This window comes from Nelumbo lutea, chromosome 1 (genome assembly GCF_056320005.1).
Source record: "Nelumbo lutea isolate HS-2025 chromosome 1, American lotus-T2T, whole genome shotgun sequence".
NCBI lineage: Eukaryota > Viridiplantae > Streptophyta > Magnoliopsida > Proteales > Nelumbonaceae > Nelumbo > Nelumbo lutea.
Window position 1 is genome coordinate 36,609,373 of NC_142684.1, and position 20,640 is coordinate 36,630,012.

Genomic DNA, 20,640 nt, shown 5'->3' on the forward strand with positions numbered 1-20,640 from the left:
GGAGAGCCCGCCTTCTAGCATGGCTGCATATTCATGGGCTACAAGACATGGAACAGGAACGGAATCTAGAACCAAAGACACAGGAGACAAATTAGTAGCACAAACCGAACTCACTTGGTTACCTGGGATTGATGGACAAGCTAGAAAAAGACTGCTCCCGGCCTCCCTCTCTTGTTCCAGAGGTTGGTAAACATCTGTCTCCCTTAGTTGGTTGGGAAGTACTTCTGTCCTTTGGTCAACCTGGAGATCTTTCCACTCTACCCCTGGTTCACCCCTAGATGGTGTGTTCCTGCTCTGCTTCCTGTTCTCCTGGTTTACCCCTTATGATAATCCTTGCACACTCTGTAACCTTGGGAATGAGTTGACCTGATTGCAATCTACACCCTGAAATAAGTTTGCAATATTCCACCCATCCAAGTCACCTCCATCACAACTACCTTCGTCGTTTACATTGCCCACGCTAGTACCATCAACAGAAGGGTCCTCCGCTTCTTCATCTCCTTCACTGCACTGCGCCCAGCCTTCATCCTTCTCTTCCCTCTCATCAGTTCTTTCCCTAGCAAATCTTGGATTCGGCCTTTCTGAGGAGTGTCGCAGTGGGCTATGCTCCTCCAAACTTCGCCAGGAAGCCCACTGCAACTCCGGTTTTTTCTCCAACTTCCGCCGCTGCGCACAAGCCCCCCCCTTTCTCGCGACTTCGGACGATGATAGACCATTAACATTGTCTAACAGCGCCCCAAGAGAAACCCCTTTGCCCCAACCCACGTGATATTTTAAGTTATCACGTGGGTCCTTCAAATGGATCCCCCTTTCAGTGTTACAGCCACCCGACCCGCCCATGTGACCTTTTAAGTTGTCACGTGGGCCCTTCCAATACTGTCCCGGCTCAACCTTCACCCCGCCCGGCCCACCCGCCACCTTCAACGGCTCGGCCCAGACCTTCGGCTCCCCAACCCATCCTGCCTTTCGCCACGTCAGCAAAGGAAGAGTAGCCCGCCATTAAGTTGTTTGATTCAAACCTATTTGAAATATTTTCCTTAAAAAGGTTTCTTGTTGTTTGGTTTTCCCCAACCGGCTAAGTAACGCCAAAAAAAACATTCATCTGCTCCACCTTTTCAACTCCCAACCTATGCCCTCCACGTGTCCACCACCTAGCCAGCTCATCATCTTCTACCTTAGGAACACCTCCCCACCACGACCGTTCAACCTCAGAGGCCACCCACACCTTGTACCAGGCTTCATCCGAGCAGATTTCAATGACCCTCGGTAGGTTCTCGTGCATTACACCAGCAACCTGTAACTCCACAGAACCCAGATTCCGTTTATCAGCTTTCACCAAGATGCCTCCCAGACATTGCACGATGTGCTCAAGAACAGAGTTCCGCCAAAAGTGAAATGGAAGGCCTACAAGCTTCAACCGGACACACCCATCTTGGACTTCGACTTCATTGCATATTGGACTCCAGTTCTGAACCTGTATCAAAACTCCATCCACCACTACTGCTTTAAAACTTAGCTCCTGGTCGCCTACATCAAGCACGGCTTTCGTCTCTGCAAAAGGAAACAACATAGCTTCACTCCCAAATCCTAACTCCCCTGCCACTGTACACAGAACCCTTCTCCAATCTATCACTCCTCTATCAGCCACTAGCACCCTTCTTTTCTTCCATTCATCCTTCCCTGCTCCTACCAATAACCTTCGAAGACTAGAAGCGCAAGCAACCACCACTTCAGTCGGAATGCCTTGCACTTCTACGCTCCCAGAGGAACAAATCGAAACTGCCCCCTCCTGAGCTTTTTTACCCTGGTCTTTGGATTTTTGACTAGTTCTCTTCACCCCCTCTGCTCTCTTCACTTCCAAGGCTACAAAAAAAGACTGTAGCACCTTCACAAAGTCCATCCACCCTTTCCGTAGCCTTCCTTCCGGCACACAAAGCAATTGCTTTCCATTTGTTCCAAAAAACTCCACCACAGAGATAAGCCATCCCTTTTTGTTTCTTTTCAATTTTGTTACATAAATCTTACCTAGAACTGCCATTGAGTTTGTCCAGCCAATCACCTTACCAGAGTTGATAGCCCCATCTATGAAACCTTTCATCCAGATGATGACCTCCTTGGACACCAACATAGTCACCCTGTTATTCTCTCCGATTTTCATTACGTCCTCACCTTTGATCCTTTCCTCTTCGAACTTGAAAGTCTTGGCTTCGATCAACACCTCAGACCTCCACCTTCCTACTACTCCCTCGTCCTCCATACCTCTTTTCTTTTAATGGAATAAATTTTCAGCTCCCATTACTCGGGTGGAGACATGAGTGTTGGCATCAGAGGAAAATTTTGCAAGCCCAAACACAGACATCATTAGGAACACCCCGTGAAATCTTCGAATTTGAAAAACCATCTATGAGTCATATCTCATGTGGACCTCATACCCTTATCTTGATGTAGGTACCTTGAGTGGTTGTTCCATTTGTTTGCCCTTATGTTACATTTTTTGAGTCTATGTCATTCTTCACAAGTCCTAACATGTCTCTCTCCCACAGAGGTTCCTCTTCCTCTTCCCCTTCCAGTTGATAATTCCATTCTTGTTGTTCCCGTAGTGTTTTGAGTCTCCACCTCCTCCAGTGCAAGAGCATACTGAAAGACCACCAATCCACCTATTAGACAGTGTATGGGGAAGTTTATCCTACCAAGGCTAACACTGATGTGCTAAGAAGGTTGGAGTAGCCTCTCTCAGCTGCTAGGGTTAGACCCAAAGCACATAAAGTGTGTATTTGAAACATTGAACCCGGACCAATTTCCAGTTAACCCTAGACCTTAGAGACTGGTGGGCAAAACTGGAAAGTTAAACAACCCCTATATTCGATTATGGTATTGCACTGGGTGTCGGATTGGGTTGTCTTTAATGTGCCAATCAGTGAAATCCTTCAGGGTCAAAACCTTAGTATGTTGGGGCAGTCTGAGAATTCACTCGAGTGGATGATCATAATGATAAGATCAGCCCCTTTGTCGGACAAAGTAAATGATCGGGGCTGCACTCTCTCTAATGGAAACCGAAACTGTCAGCAGTCGATTTCAAACTTGTTTGAGATTTGTTTTGCAAAATATATTTATATGATAATATATATATATATATATAATGTTTTAAGAAAAATGTTTGCAAAAGGTTTTAATTCCCGAGACCCATCCGAGCAGAGAGTGCAACACTACACCTTGCAACCAGGGGAGAGATCATTCCCTGTTGGGCAATGTTTGATCATTAAGGGCTGAGAAATTAAGTGTATGAGACCATTTAAGGTTATTTTACCTGATAGGCTATATCTCACTTAAGTCCATTGTCCTTGGGCCTTCGTAGAATGGCTAGACCCAAAGATCATTTAGTGTAAATGTTAAGCCCATTAAGAGCCCTTACTGATGGACTCAGGGGTTCATTGTGCTTAATAGTGAATTCGGCCAAGCTTTTTCACAGAAGCTGGGTTGAACCCATATGGGCTCATGTGAGGTCATTGTTGGGGTCCTACACCATGCAAAGAGAACTAAATGGGCTAGCAACTAAATAGGGTCGTGAGCCACTTGCTTAATGGGCCTAAAGCTCATAATTAATTACATTAATCAAGTGGTCACATGACAGCTTAAGCAGTCATGTGACTAGGGCAAATATGGGTATGGATATGGGTTTGGATCAGCAATAGGATAAGAGGATAAGTCTTATCCACTTAAAGAGTCCAAATCCAAATAAAGATTTGGATTAGACTCCTAATTGGATTAGGAGTGCTAATCCTTAAGGTTTATAAAAGGAGAGGGCGAACTACTCCAGACACTCATCTTCTCTCAATACTCTCCTTCTGCTCTTGCTGCCCAAAACTCTAGTTCGTTCTCCATCTTGTGACTGATCTTGATCAATCTTGGCTTCTGACTTTTGCAAGAAAAATCAAATTCAATTCGTGCTCACCTCCCTTGCTCGATCCAAGCTACTGGATTGCAGTTCTTGTTGAAGGACTACGTTGCTGAAACGACTTCAATGGTACAACCTAAGTTGCACCATCTTCAGTGGAAGCTGGTTTTGGTACCCCCTTTGGGCGTGAATTACCACTTTGGGAGTTACATTTGTGGGTTTTGTATCAGGTACATTTCTCACTTTCTTTTGGTTTCAGATCTGGTCCGGTTCGATGCAAGAACTATCCTTGAAAAATGCATTTTTTTCTAAAACTGGGAATACGATTCCCGGAAGGGTAAAAGAAATTTTTTGAAAATTCGCCCAGCCATCTAGCATGGTTCGGCCATCCACACGATGGATTTCCCCTTCCTTCGGTGGTATCAGAGCCATCCCAGTTTTTTCTAAAACTGGGAATAAGATTCTAGGAAGGGTAAACGAATTTTTTTGAAAATTCGTCCAGCCATCTAGCATGGCTCGGCCATCCATACGATGGATTTCCCCTTCCTTTAGTGATATCAAAACCAGGTTCAATCTTGAACCGAAATAAACCAAATTTGAAGCAAAGCCTAAATTGGCAGAATTGTTCGACCTGATTTGCGCAGTTAGTAGTTTACTGAGAAATCGGTTCTCAGTTTTTGGGCGACTTGATCTGAAATTTTTTTATTTTATTCTGATATAATTTTAGAATTGTTCTATTATTATTTCTTGATTTTTTTGGGTTGTTTGTGTGATGGAGATCGAATTCTTTATTGGCGCCAAGATTTGCGCACCCGGCTATTTATTTATTTGATCATTAGTCTACATATAATTTATTTTATTTTTAGACAAAATGTATTAGGATTTATTCTGATCTAATTAATAGAAAATTAGGGTTTTCTATTTTTTTACATTGGAAGACCTGCTGGAGCGCACGAAGGAGAAGAAATTTTGCAGTAGATTATTTGTTTTTGCCGTGATTGATTGTCAATATTCAGTTGTTAAAATTTCATATCAAATTATTATGAACTGTAGCATGTTTTGGACACCAAACCCTAGGCCGAATTGACCTAGTTTGGTCCAAACTGGTTGGACCGAACCCATGGTTCAATGGGGTCGGATCTCAGCCCCATGGGTCACATCATAGGTGGCTCAAATTCGGTTATGGGCCAAGGGTTTGATGGCCCATCACATGGAACAATTCGGCCCTCTCTTGGAAAACCTAATTTAAGTTAAAGCAACATCAGCCCAACTGCTATGTGGGCCGAACTGCTTTTTGCAGTTCTGACCTGCAATTTCAGAATAAAGACAAAAACTTGTGCTGATTGAAATAGCACCCAGAAGGCTTGCAAAAAAATGCAGAGAAGTCAATCTGCAGTCCTTCAATCTTTGTTTAAATCCCAGGAATCAAATCCAAATTAAAAACAGGTAGAAAGACCTGCTCTGATACCAAGTCAAATCAATACAACAGAGAGCAAATTAGGGTTGAATGTTGGGTGTGTTCTCTGTCACACACACACAAGAAAGAATTGTATTTATTTAGATTGATACAAGAAGATGAAAGGACAAATCTGCCCTTCCTAAGTAACAAAGAAAGAAAAGAGCAAATACATTACATATGATACAATACATAAAATACAGGATATAACCATATCCCAAGCTTATGATACATGATCTCTACAGCTTAGTCCTCTCATGGAAAACTAGATTAGAGGCAATGTGTGTGGCAGCTTACCATGGATGCAAACAATGGCTTGATTCGTGGCAAATCATCTATAGGTTTTTCCATGAAAGAAGGCAGGCACTAGGGTCTTTCCATTCTTATTTAAACCATCTAAATCTAAGAAATCAATATATATATATATATATACACATCACAAGTAAAGGAAAACGGTCATCAATTAAAACTTGTGCACAGAAACATCCCTAAAATTTTCTACCAGCTCACTAGTGTATCATACCTTACAACCATACTGGTATGTGAGCCATGTAATCATACATGCAGTGGGGTTGTCTATAAATTCTTCGCCATTTTACATTGCATATATTTGTGAATAACTTAGAAGTAAATATCAGAGTAAATAACTTAAACCATATTATGTGCCTATAACTTGGACTTTATTCGCAAACAGACAATATTAGTCAGCCATCTCCATTTTGATGTACTCCTTACATAGTTGATAACATTAGTACACAAGTAGTGTAGCCTCAGGATCAGATCTCTGCATCTCAATCATTTATTTTTTTCCTTATTGACATAGAACCCATGTTACCCATGTATCACTCAACTTACAAACTCTAAACCACGACTGATATAAAATATCATCCAATTCCTTATCTGATGGAAAGGAAAAACAATGATAAAATGACAATCACATTTTTATACCACTAAGAAACCAAATGAAAATGTGTATGATAAATAATGGACTTGAGGCTTACTCAAAGCAAAGAAGTAACCACCACTCTCTGACATTGGTGTAATTGTCATCGTCTTCCTGACTTGACCTTCATTACTGTGATATTTAATGCTTGTCAGTGCATAACTAAAATATGAAAAGGACAGTAAGCTAGATAATTAATCTTGTATCAGAATAAACAAAATATGGTGTTCATTGCTACACTAGCATAAGGGCTATCTCTGTGAAGTCTAACAGCACAAATATTTCTATGAGGGAAATGCATGAGATACTCAACCTTTTTTTCATTGAAGGATCATGAAACAATTCACAGGAGTCTTTTGCACCTAGGCTTATCAAAGACCCAACCTCCGTTGCAGACAAAGCAAACATCTAGATAATTCAAAAGATCAATCAGACAGTCAAGTACACAACGAATCCTTCAATCTGTTCATCTGAATTACTTCAACCATATAAACCCGGCCATGCTTTAAGAAAATAGCCTATTGACATTTTATGCAATAAGAACACAATCAACAAGACATGGGATGCAAATGCATTGTGTAACTAGAATGTTTTAGATGTATGTGCAGCAGATAGGATGAGGATATACCTGCTTCTTTTCATAATCATATTTTCGTGGGCCTATAGCAGGGCAAAACTCCAACAATATGACACCCATCCGCTCAATTTTAAGAGCCCCAGACTGAGCAACATAAAGAAATTAGTTACTGATAGCATCATTGTCCCATTTTTACCCAATACAATGAGGAAGCTTTCTCCAATGTGGTACAACAGAAAAATTGTAGTGAATAGAAACAAAGAAATGCAAACCTACCACCATTTTTCTAAACTCAGGGAGCCTAGGCGTCATAGAAAGCGAAGCTTTGCCCTTGTAAAAGGTAAAGCTTGCAAATACTCTTCTTGAGTAACTTCCTGACAATTCATAAAAAGAAGCCCAGAATCAAAGATACGAGCAAAAGAATTTAAAAAAAAAAATGCAACAATAAATGATTAACTGAAAACAACCATCGGCAGCAACATCTTTTCCAGCAGTTGAAATGCCAGCTCGAGATATAGAACCATGCAACCATAAAGCATCTTTAGTATTACCCACTTTCCCAAAGAATAGTCTCTCCGACAAAGTAGTCCTGCAAAAAAAAAAAAAAAACTGACACTAAATACTTGGAATTAAAGGGGAAAAAGATGATCACTGAACAATTCAAGCAAACTAGTGCAAGAGCTGCCAGTTTTGTTTGTCCAAACTTTTTTTGAGAATCCAAAAGCATATCTATCCATTTTTCCTTCACACTACAATTCCATCAAAATACCAACAGCCTGCAGTTATGAATCCACTATTCCTACATCAGTGTTTTAAAAGTGCAAAATGCAAAAAAAAATAAAAAATTTAAAAAAATTTAAAAAATCAAAAAAATGCATAAATATGCAAACAAATTTAAAAGTTGTAAAGATTCAGAAAAAATATAAAAATAATAATATTAATTGAAAAATGTATACTTAAATTTAAATTAAATGTTTTAAAAAGACTATTAAAATATTTAAACGTAACTGTTAGCATAGGGATATTTCTGTCTTTATACCTTGATTGATGTTGTTGATCTGTAATGTTGTGTTGAAACAAGTGCTCTTAACTTAAGTAAGGGCACATAAGTCTTTTCAGTTATGTTTTAATAATAATATAAATACTTACTGGCCGACTGGGAGAAGCCAAGTTGATTCTATCAGTTCGAACCAGAATTCTCTCTTCTCTCTTTCTCTCTTTCTTTATCACTCATTCTTCTTCTACATAACTGAACTCAGTCAGGCCGAACTCTAAGGCAGACCTGAATTATAACATGGTATCAGAGCTAGGTTAAATCTGCCTACATTTCTGCTTGCCTAGGGTTTATTCTCTACGCACCCTATCTAGGGTTTTCCTCTTTTTTTTATGTTCGATTGGAGATAAGGGAAAGGGCTGAAAAGGAGTGATCGCCCTCTTCCCTTGGGGGTCTCTATGCCTCCATTCAGGTCGTATGTGGTCGGTTGCTGTGATTTCTGAGATCGCCCTCTCCTTGTAGAGGAAGAATAGAGGGCCGAACTGTGTGTGGCTGTTGTGTGTGGACTGCTCTCCTATTCGCATGGGTGTTACTTCAGCGATAAGGTAAAAGATTTCAGTGCATGATATCTGTTATGGATTAAATAGGAGGTGTGTTTCAGACCATTTGCTAGGGTTTCGGCCAGTAAGGCTAGGGTTTATGCTGGTTTCTTTGTGCATTTTGAAGGAAGAGATATGATCATATAGTGGTGAGATTTCAGGTAGTTGTAGGAGTAGGGTTTGTGGTGTGAACACATTTTTCAGCAACAAGTGCTGAAATCAGTGTGACAGGTGTGATTTAGGGTTTGTGGTGTAAAGAGCACACATTCCAGCAACAATTAGTGCTGCAACCAGTGTGACAGGTGTGACCTAGTGGTGTGTAGTGTGCAAATCTCAGTGATAATAGAATTCAGCAAATGTGCAGAAGTGGTGATAACATAATGGGAGACAGTAATGATTATAAACCTAGTGTGATGGTGCCTACAAACTACCTGAATGTTCAGATGACCTCCATTAAGTTAAATGGAGAGAATTATGTGCCTTGGGCTAAATCCGTTGAAGTCTTTCTAAAGGCAAAGAAGAAGGTAAAACATATCAGAGAGGAGAAACCCTCCTCTGACTCTCACGAGTATGAAGATTGGGAGCAAGAGGGCGCTCAGATCATCACATGATTGTGGAATAGTATGGAACCCAGGATTAGTGTGAACTTCATGTTCCTTGATACTACCAAAGATGTGTGGGACCATGCGAAGAAATTGTATTCGAGGCAGGACAATACAACCAGAGTTTATCAGCTTTAGTAAGAGTACTTTAATCTGCAACAGGGCAATCAGAGTCTTGAAGAGTACTGTGCCAACATGAGGAACATACGTAATGAGTTGAATGTCTATCATCCTCTCACTTCTGATGTCAAGATTCAGCAACAACAGAGAGAGCAACTTGATGTGACTAGATTTTTGGGGGGACTAAAGTCTAAATATGAACCAGTATGGCTCAGATATTAGGGGGATCAGCTCTTCCGTCTCTAGAAGAGGTATTTGCCCGACTTCGGAGGATTTCTATCTGATCTACTGAGAAATCTAATATCTCAGATAGATATGCCTTTGTTGCATCGAGAGGCCGTGGTGATAGAGGTGGAGCTCGGGGAGCTCAGTCTGGTCGTGGTGTTGGTAGTGGTTCTGCATATGGCCGAAGTGACAATGGTGGGTCTACTTATAATCGTGGTGGTGGTCGTACTAGGAGCAGAGATTCAGGGAGAGCCCGTGGTAGAGGATGTAGCTCAGGCCCGAGGAAGTGCACTCATTGTGGTATGGATGGACATACCATCAACTATTTTTATGATTTACATGGTTCTCCCTCAACCTGGGCCAATCATGTCGCGACCAGTGACTCAACTTCCAGCTTTAGACAAGAGAATCATTCATCTGACCAGTTGCCTCCTACATCCACAGATGGTCCCATGAAGGAGATAAAGAGTGTTCCCCGTGATGAATGAGAGGTTTATCCAATCACAGGAGAACATGGCGACTTTTGCTCACTCAGGTATGGCTTGGCTGGCATCTACACCCAATCCCTGGATCATTGACTCTGGAGCCTCCAATCACATGACTGGAACTCCAGGTGTGTTTTCCTCCTTATCTCATTGCTCAACATCACAATCGGTCACCCTTGCTAATGGTTTCACATCCTCAATTTGTGGTGTTGGTAATGTTGATCTAGATCCTGTATCCCTCTCATCAGTTCTGTATGTTCCTAAATTGCCTTTTAACCTTATGTCTGTTAGTAAGCTGACCAAATCACTTAACTGCTCCATTACCTTTTATCCTTCTATGTGTGTCTTTCAGGATCTCAAGACGGGGATGAAGATTGGTGGAGGGCATGAAGCGGGTGGACTGTATTATCTTGACGGTGGTGGTGGTAGAACTTCAACAACTCTCCAGTCATCTCTTTCTCCTCTCCATTGGCATTGCCGATTTGGTCATCCATCGCTCAAAGTCTTGAAGTACTTGGTTCCGTCCTTGAGTCAGCTTTCTGTTTTGAATTGTGAGTCGTGTCAGCTTGGGAAACACCATCGTGTTCCCTTTAGTTCTAGGGTTGATAACCGTGTGTCGAGTCCTTTTTCTTTAGTTCATTCAGATGTTTGGGGTCCTTATAAAGTAATGTCATATAATGGATACAGATATTTTGTCATTTTTGTGGATGATTTTTCAAGGATGACGTGGCTCTATTTAATGAAAGAAAGAAGTGAATTGTTTACCATTTTTCAAAAATTTTATGCTGAAATTCGTAACCAATTTGGTACCCACATCAAAATTTTTCGTTCTGATAATGGCCGCGAATATTTATCCTCATCGTTTCAGGAATACTTGGACCAACACGGCATTATACATCAGACATCGTGTACCTACACCCCACAACAAAACGGGGTGGCTGAGAGAAAGAATCGCCATCTCCTTGAAACAGCAAGATCCCTAATGCATCACATGCATGTTCCCAAACCTTTTTGGAGTGATGCAGTGCTTACCTCTTGTTTTCTGATTAATCGGATGCCCACGTTCATCGTCGATGCTCAGTCTCCGTTTCAGGTCTTGTTTCCCTCTTTGTCTCCGTTCCCTCTTACGCCGAGAATTTTTGGGTGTGCCTGTTTTGTCCATAATCTGGGTCCTGGGAACGACAAGTTTGATGCTCGTTCTCTCAATTGCATCTTCCTTGGCTATTCTCGGACCCAGAAAGGGTATAGGTGTTACCATCCTGGTTCTCGACGGTCCTTTGTGTGAGCTAATGTCATTTTCTTTGAGTCTACTCCGTTCTTTTTAGGGTCTGGTGATGCTTCTTCCTCCTCATCACCTTCTCCTCTTCCACTTCCCGTTGTCGATCCTCCTCCCTTTGTTCCAGTTGTGACCAAATCCTTGCCTCTGGTGCCACCACCTGTTGAATGCCCACCTATCCGTCATGTGTATACTACTCCTTCGGCTACATCTCCGTCGACGGATCCGGCACCAAACCCCCACTTAGCATCTGAGATTGATCTACCCATTGCTTTGCGGAAAGGTAAACGTATTTGCACCCTTCATCCCATTTCTAATTATGTTTCTCTTACTCACCTTTCCGCTTCCCATCGCTAGTTTGTTACCTTGTTATCATCAGTTATTGTTCCTAAAGATGTCCAGGAAGCCCTTGCCTCTCCAGGGTGGTGTCGTGCCATGGAAGAAGAACTCTCAGCCCTTCATCATAATCATACTTGGGACCTCGCTGCTCTTCCTCCTGGGAAGCAAGCTGTTGGTTGTAAGTGGGTTTATACGGCTAAGTATCTGCCTAATGGTAGTGTTGAACGCCTGAAAGCGCGATTAGTTGCAAAAGGGTACTCCCAAACCTATGGCAATGACTACACAGAGACCTTCTCACCGGTTGCTAAGATAGGGTCAGTTCGTGTTGTGATCTCTCTTGCAGCCATGTATGAGTGGCCACTATATCAGCTTGATATCAAGAATGCCTTTTTGCATGGTGACTTACTCAAGGAAGTCTACATGGAGCAACCTCCAGGGTTTGTTGCTCAGGGGGAGGATGGTAAGGTGTGCAGAATAAGGAAGGCTATATATGGGCTTAAACAGTCTCCTCGAGCATGGTTTGGTAGGTTCAGTGAGGTGGTAAAGAAGTTCGGTATGAAACAGTGCAAAGTTGATCATTCTGTATTTAGTCATGACTCTCCGGGAGGAAAAATACTGTTGGTGGTGTATGTAGATGATATTGTTATTACTGGGAATGATAACATTGTATTGATAGGCTGAAGACTTATCTACAGAATCACTTTCAAACAAAGACTCTGGGTAAACTGAAATACTTTTTGGGGATAGAGGTAGTGAGATCCAAGTATGGGATTAACCTGTGCCAAAGGAAGTATGTGCTTGATTTGCTGGAAGAAACAGGCTTGTTGGGTGCCAAACCAGCTGAAACACCCATGGACACAAATACCAAGCTAAATAGTGATATGGGTGAAGTGTTTGAAGACCCTGGCAAATACCGACGACTTGTGGGCAAACTGAACTACCTAACCATTACCAGACCAGACATCTCATTTGCAGTTAGTGTGGTAAGCCAATTCATGCAAAAACCTCTGATTCCTCATTGGAATGCGGTTCTGAGAATTGTTAAGTATCTAAAAGGGGCCCCGGGTCGCGGTCTGATTTACAAGAGTGGGGGAAAACTTGAAATAGAAGGGTATTCTGATGCTGATTGGGCCGGTTCTATGTCTGATAGGCGGTCTACTACAGGCTATTGCACGTTTCTCGGAGGTAACCTAGTGACATGGAACAGTAAGAAGCAGACGATTGTGGCAAGAAGCAGTGCAGAAGCAGAATATAGGGCTATGGCGCATATTGCTTGTGAATTAGTATGGCTAAGGAACCTTCTACAGGAAGTAGGGTACAACATTAACACTCCAATGAAGCTCTATTGTGATAATCAGGTTGCAGTTCATATCTCCTCTAATCCAGTATTTCATGAAAGAACGAAGCACATTGAGGTTGACTGTCACTTTGTGAGGGAGAAGGTGCTGAATGGAGAGCTAGACACTACACATGTTAATACAGGGAAGAGTGGACTACATATGTAACAAGCTGGGAGTATATGATATATACTCACCAGCTTGAGGGGGAGTGTTAGCGTAGGGGTATTTCTGTCTTTATACCTTGATTGATGTTGTTGATCTATAATGTTGTGTTGAAACAAGTGCTCTTAACTTAAGTAAGGGCACGTAGGTCTTTTCAGTTATGTTTTAATAATAATATAAATACTTGCTGGCCGACTGGGAGAAGTCAAGTTGACTCTTTCAGTTCGAACCAGAATTCTCTCTTCTCTCTTTCTTTATCACTCTTTCTTCTTTACATAACTGTACTCAGTCAGGCCGAACTCTAAGGCAGACCTGAATTATAACAGTAACATATAAGACATACATACATAAATTTTTTTTATCAGTAACTCAGAAGGAAATTCATTAAAATTATGAGAAATAAAACAACAAGAAGTGGAATAGACAAATAGACTCGACAAAGTCTAAATCCCCCAAACTTACAAATGAGCCCAAAACATAGATTGTCTCTAAACCCCTTGCTTAGCTAGACCATCCACCAAGCTGTTTGCAGACCTTCTAACCCAAATAACTTGATTGAGCATGTCCTTTGAGAGCCAATTGAACCGTCTAAGATCATTCCTTAGATGCCAAGACATTCCTTCCCCCTTCTTTAACCAGACCACAACTATTTTGGAATCACCTTCAATAGTTAATCTCTCAAAACCCAATTCTTTGGTTTTCTCAATCCCAAAAGTTGTTGCCAAAACTTGTGTTGTGACAACATCACCTTACTCAATTGGACCTAAGAAAAAGGCACGTATGTTTCCTTCCTTGTCCCTAATTACGCCCCCAATTCCAGATAGGCCCGGATTTCCCACACAACACCCATCGAAGTTCAGCTTCATCCAGCCAATAGAAGGAGGAGACCATTACACTCTTATCAGTTGTCTTCTAGAGGATGAGTCAGCAATAACTCCCCAAGATCTAAAGAAATCATCAAACTTAAAGTCGGAGAAGAGTTTCAATGTCTTGACCCATTGAGCCACTCTTAGAGTTATGACCTCTATTAAGGCTTCCTTACACCTCTCCTTGTCCTAGAAGGTTCTTGAGTTTCTTTCTTCCTAGACAGTCCAAACTACTGCAGCCCTAGTACATTTCCACATCAATCTGCCCCTCCTTTTTGTACAACTGCAAAAAGAAGGTCTAAACAACCCTTCTAAGCTATTAGGAGGAAGCCACCTACAATCAAAAAGAGAGGCAAACCAATCCCAGATAAGGCTGACAATGGGCAGATTATTAAGAGATGAAACGCAGTCTCACCATTTAACTTGCATAAGCAGCACTAGTTAGGGGATAAACACCAGTTTGGCCTCTTCCTTTGAAGTAAATCACAAGTGTGAATACAACCATGAAACACTTCCCAACAGAAAGCACCAACTCTAGGAGGAATGGGAGCACACCAAATTTCCTTAACAGGGAAGGAAGGAAAAGGGGGAAGGTGAGGAGGCAACAAGAGAGATAAACAAAGACTTACTTACAAGTGAAAAGAACGGTTGGATTATAATGGTCCACACCTGTTAGTGGAAATTTTTTTTTAGTATAATTTACCACATAGCATAATTCACCCAACTAGACTAATAACTGGGTTTTCTTGTTATTTGGGTAAGCCTCATTCAAGAAATCACATACATATTCCCTTAATTACATCTCTGCTAAGGGCAGAGAAAACCTTTTGATTCTGATTCAGAAGTACAAATGAATAGACTAAACTAAGTATCATTTTTCTACAGAATTTTCCTCTATAAATTCTGGTATATATTCCACCTTTGTTTGAGAGAAAACCAGCAAAATAAACAAACTTTTTATACATAACAAGTAAATAGGTATCATAAATAATCATATTTCATCAATAAGGCTGCAAATGGCCTTTAATTTGTGGTTATGTGCATTATCATACTGTGAGGAACCATAGTCAACCAAGTTTCATGAACAAAGTTGTAGATGGCTGTTTTCCTAACATAAAGTAATGATTTTCAAGGTCAAAATGAAGTAAGGAATCATAATTAGCCAAGTTTCATAGACAAGGCTATAGATGGTTATCTCCTTACATGTATTTCAATATGAAACAAGGAAGAAAAGAAAAATAAAAGGAAGAAATAAAGGAGTGAGAAGAATAGATAGAATATGGTCTTCCATCTCATGTGGGAAGCACAAGGAACATCATATTGAAGGGGTGTAGGAGGAAAACAAGATTCCCTACCTTCTTCCTTTTTCTTATGCTCTCCACACCAATCTTCTTCTCTTCTTCTCTTTTCTCTTCCCACTTGTTTCTTAGTGCTAGAAATCCTGCAGATAAATTAATATTAGCCAACAAAAAGGAATTAGCCCCTTCTCCTTGTAGGACAGGGGTTTATATAGAGGAGGGAGGTGGTTAAGTAACTCCACACTCCTCTCTTCTTAAGGTGCCAAGTGTCACCCCACTTAAAATGGGTTAAGAAAGGAAAAGAAAACTCTTCCTTCCTAAGGTGACAAGTGTCCCCTCACTTAAAGTGGGTTAAGGAGGGAAAAGAAAACTCTCTCCCTTAGGATGACATGTGTCTCCCCACTTAAAGTGGTTAGAGGAGGAAAAACAACTCTCTCCCCTAGCATGACATGTGTCTCCGCCACTTCAAGTGGTTAAAGGAGGGAAAATAAATCACTCTTCTTAGGGTGACATGTGTCCCCCCCCCCACTTAAAGTAGTTAAAGGATGGAAAATAACTCTCTCCCCTAGGGTGACATGTGTCTCCCCACTTCAAGTGGTTAAAGGAGGGAAAATTGCCCTCTTGTTAGAATAAGACAAGTGACATCCCCTTATAAATAAGTGGGACACCTCACAAGAAATTAATTAATATAGATTTATTCTTTTAGGGTCTGCTGTTCCATTAAATGGGCTATACTGCAGGCCCATTAAATGCTTATTGCATTACAAACAAGCCCAATTAACTTGGGGCTTGTTGTTCACTAAACTAGACTGCAGGCCCCTTTCTTTACTAAAATGTTTCAGCCCACCAATAGGACAGACTGGGCTTATAAGAAAGCCCTTTTTTTCTTCTTTATTGTTATTTTTTAAGTTGTGTCTGGGAGTATCTTAATAACCTACTCCCAGCCCAACAAGCTTAAGGACTTAACGACACTCTGCTATCCAAACCATCTTCCCCTAGGACCACAGAATTCAGCAAGGTAAGCAAAGCAGACACCATGGGAACCTCAGACTCTCTAAGATTCCTAGTGAAGCCCAAATTCCAGTTCAACCCGAAAAGAGAAGGGGATCTAAGAAACTCAGACAAAGGTCTACCTTTGAGATTGGAAAGAGTATAAAGGGACGGAAAAATCTCCATTAGGGGTGGCATGCCAATCCAAATATCTTCCCAAACATACGTACAATACATGCCATGCCAACATGACTCTCCTTCCTCCCCTACCATTTATCTATTTTTGTTTTTTTTTTTATTTTTTATTTTGAAATTGCACAAAATTACTTAAGAAACTAATCAATTTTAAGTCTTTAAAACTTTCACATCTCCTCATTAACTCTCTCTTCTCTTTCATTAACTCCTTTGATTATTTCTCCTCATTAATCATTCCATTAACTCTCTCTTAATAACTCACTCCACTAATCCTCTCTCCTCTCAACTACTCCAATAAATTGCTTAAAATTTATTTACTCTTTTTCTTTTTTTCTTTTTCTTTTTCTTTTTTCTTTTTTTCTTTTTCATTTTATTCCCTCCTCTCATTAATCTAATAAACTAAAAGCAATTTTCTTAGGGGAAATCATTTCAGTCCAATCTGGGCCCGGGTCTCCATCAGGCCCACAAATTTCAAGGCTGGCATAGGCCCAACCCAACATGTAAATAAATAACAGTATAAAATTAGCTAATAAAAATATCATAAATAGTTAAATCACCTAAAAATAATGAGAGAGAATTCTAAGACATAGGTCCCACCCCTTCCATCATTAACCTATTTTAGCATATTTCTATAGGCCTTTTCCATTATTAATTTATTAGCTTAAAAGTTGGTTGAGTAAGGAGGCTTATGAGATTCAGTGCTACGGAAATGAGATTAATTAATTCAAATGGCTATTTAGGAACATGCGGTTAACAATACACTAGGTACAAGGATTAGAAAATTCTTTGGCCGATGCTTTAGCCAAGCAAGGGGTACAACATGGACAACTATTTCGAGCCCAATTGTAAAGCTAAAATGGGCAGGGTGATTAACATATAGTTTTGAGGATTGAATTTTTGTAACGTAGGAAGACAAAGGAGCTATTTTTGTGCATGTTTGCAGGACGGTTAGCCAAGGCTAACTACCTTAATTTGGAATCTTAACTTACGGATGTATTACTATCAATATTATATTAATAAATTACTTTTGTTACCCATCAAAAAGAAAAAGATGAAAGAAAAGGAACTCAAGAAACAAAACCAAAGAATTTAACAATGAAGAACAAATGAAGGCATTCTACTATTAAGAAAACAGAAAGATAAATAGCATTGCTAAATCCTTAAACTTGCTAGACTGGGAATAGATTATTAAAGTACTCCCAATCACAACTTTAAAAAAAAAAAAGGCCTTTTCTTTCCAAGCTGATCTTCTAAGCCCAGTCCTATGAGTGGGCTGAAGTAATTTATTTAAAAAAGCAGGGGGTTTGCAGTCCATAATTACTTTAAAAGATATTTTGGCTGTAAATCTATAATAATGATTCATTAAGCATTTAATAGACCTGTAGTAGTGCTCATTTAATGAGACAGCAGGCCCTAAAAGAATTAAATTTATATTGATTAATAAAACATACTTAATCTTATGAGGTGTTCCATTTATTTATAAGGTAATGCCACTTATCCTATCATAAAGAGGATTCTTTCCCTCTTTTAGTTTAGTCACTTTAAGTGGGTGATACATTGCACCCTAAGAAGAGAGTTCTTTTCCCTCTAGCAAAGTGGGGTGATACAAGACAACCTAAGAAAAGAGACTTATTTTCCTTCCTTCCTGCAACCATTTTAAGTGCAGAGACACACGTGATAACTCTGCAATTTGATGCCTTAAGGGCATCAATTCAGGGGTATTTTCGGCCTTAGAATAGTCAAGATATGCCATTTTCCCAGTTAAATGCAATGTTGTGGCTTCTGAGGGTCTGTATGCAAATTCTAGGAAAAACTGTGAAGTTTTCATGGCTGAAATGCAGATTTTGGGAAGCTAGTGTGAAGTCCAACTGAGAGAGGGGGTGTTTTTGTGAAAAACTGAAAGCAAGAGGGCGCCTCCTAGCTGCTAAACCCAGTTTGGCACCCCTCCTACTGTATTAGCATGCTCCCCACGCCTTAGCAAACCCTAGGGCGCCTTTTATCCGAATCTTTTCACTCTTAACAAACCCTAGCCACCCTTAACTGCTAAATCCTCACCTTCCATCCCTTCTAATCTCCACCATCCATTCTAGGGCACTCTCTTTTTAGCATTCTAACCCTAGGAGCCACCTAACTTCTAATCTTCACCATTCAGCCTTTAGCCATTAAATCTCAGCCTTACATAATATTGGGTGCTTTCTCCTTTTCTTCTCAGCCTTAGGATCACCATAAAACCATCCTAACCCTTCATTCTAAACCCTAGGCCACCCATATTTTTGCTAACCACCTGTCGCCCCCCTCTTTCTCTCTATTCCCAGTTGTATCCACCCTTCTCTATAAAAATGACCCCAAGGGCCCTGTAGAAGGGGTTGGTCAATTCACCCATTTAACAAGGCTAAGGTTTCTTGAGGAGTTCAAGGGTTGTAGAAGGGGAGGACGCCCGGTTCTTGTCAAGAGGGGTTCTTGCAAGCTGTTCAACCATTCTACAACTACCGCCACTGGATCTGATCAACCATTCTTTTCCTTCTTTATTTTCTTTTCTGTTATTTTTATTTCTACAATTAATTCTTGTTTGTTTCTCTGTTTTGTAGATCTGAATTCGTTCGATTCAAGGCTGTGTCTAGAGGGGTTCGAGGGTTGTAGAAAGGACAAACGCTCATTCTTGTCAGGAGGGGTTTCTGCAAGATGTTTGGCCGATCTGCAGCTACCGCCACCGGATCCGGATTCTGGATCGTTTCTTTTATTTATTTCTTTTATTTCCTTTGTTGATTCCCATACTTTATTAAATTCTGATTTTTATTTATTGTCTTGTTTAAATTTGAAACATTTAATTTCATCAATAATAAATTTTATTTTCTTATTTTCTGCAATTCCAAATTGTATTCTATTTCCCGGATCTAAGTACGTAACGGTTTTTCCCTTGCTTCTCTGTGGATTCAACCCGTTCTCACCCATTTACCACGTTTGTATTTGCTTGACAATCGGAAAAATTTTATAAATATTAAACTGGTGTTCCGAAGTGGTTAACGACACGCTTCCGAACACACCAACACACCATCTTAAGTAAAAGGTATTCTTTCCCTCCTTAAGCCATTCTGAGTGGGGTGATATTTGGTACCGTAGGAAGAGAGGGGTACAAGAGACAAGTGAAAGGAGAAAGAAAAGAAGAGTGGCACATAAAGAATAAAGAAGAAAGAAGAAGACGGAGGTAGAAAGCAGTGCTCCTCCTTTACCTCTTCATTGTGATGTTCTATAGCCTCCATTAAGAGGAGGACTGTATATTCTTTCCACTCCTCTCACCCCTCTCTTTCTTTATTTAGATTTTCTTTCTTTTCTTCATTGTCTCACATTTAAGCATATGTAAGGAGACAACCATCTACCACGTTGTCCATGAAATTTGGCTGATTATGGTTCCTTACTCCATTTTAACCTATAAAATCATTATTTTATGTGTAACGAGACAACCATCTACAGCATTGTCTGTGAAACTTGGTTGATTATGGTTTCATACTCCACTTTAACCCATGAAATCATTGCTTTGTGCAGTGATTTAAAAGACGCACCTAGGCGCACAGACAAGGCGCATTTCAGGATATGTGCCTCACCTAGGTCCTAGGCGCTCGCCTAGTGTGCCTAGGCATGCGCCTGATACGCCTTGCGCCTAAACCCAGGCGTGCCAGTTGGGTCATGGAGAACCCCTAATTTGGTAATGTTGTTCATTCATTCATCCTAATAAAATGTCTTCTTAAAAGGCAATTAAAACTATAAAATCATTATTTTTTGTGTGAAAACTAAGAATTTAGACCAAACATAGACTTGTTTGCACTTGCCTCGAGGGGCATGGCACAAAGGCGGCTCGTAGAATCAGGAATGTAATATGTTTTACATTACATTAGCTACTTGAAGTAATGCAATTGAATGAAAAAAGAGAATAGAGGTTTTACATGCTTGAAAATGTTTGATATGTTTGATTTTATTTTTAAATTCTCATTTGAATATGCTTTACATCTTATGTTTATGTATTTTAATTTTAGATAATAGGTTTTTTAAAACATTATTTTAAAATTTAAGTTTATATTTTTTATTAATATTATGTTTAATTTTTTTTATCTTTTTTATTTTTTGGCATGTTTTTGAATTTTCTGACATTTTTTTATTTTTTATCTTTTTTTTTGTATTTTTGCGCCTCGCTTCAAAAAGACGTGCGCCTTGCCTTGCGCCTTACGCGCAAACTGACCCCTACGCCTTGCGCTTTTAAAACACTGGCTTTGTGTGAGGGAG

At 40.2% G+C, this 20,640-nt stretch overlaps 1 protein-coding gene across 1 annotated transcript in view; it reads right to left on the reverse strand.

Annotated features, from left to right (window-relative positions):
• ATWHY2 (WHIRLY 2) overlaps window positions 1-20,640 on the reverse strand; it is a 51,220-nt gene that overhangs the window by 22,803 nt on the left and 7,777 nt on the right. The window contains exons 2-6 of the mRNA XM_088963639.1: window positions 7,339-7,460; window positions 7,148-7,245; window positions 6,923-7,015; window positions 6,608-6,702; window positions 6,353-6,426 (exon numbers count right to left, since the gene is read on the reverse strand). Of these exons, the coding sequence (XP_088819765.1) occupies window positions 6,353-6,426; window positions 6,608-6,702; window positions 6,923-7,015; window positions 7,148-7,245; window positions 7,339-7,460 (482 nt within the window). The remainder of the gene's footprint in view (window positions 1-6,352; window positions 6,427-6,607; window positions 6,703-6,922; window positions 7,016-7,147; window positions 7,246-7,338; window positions 7,461-20,640) is intronic.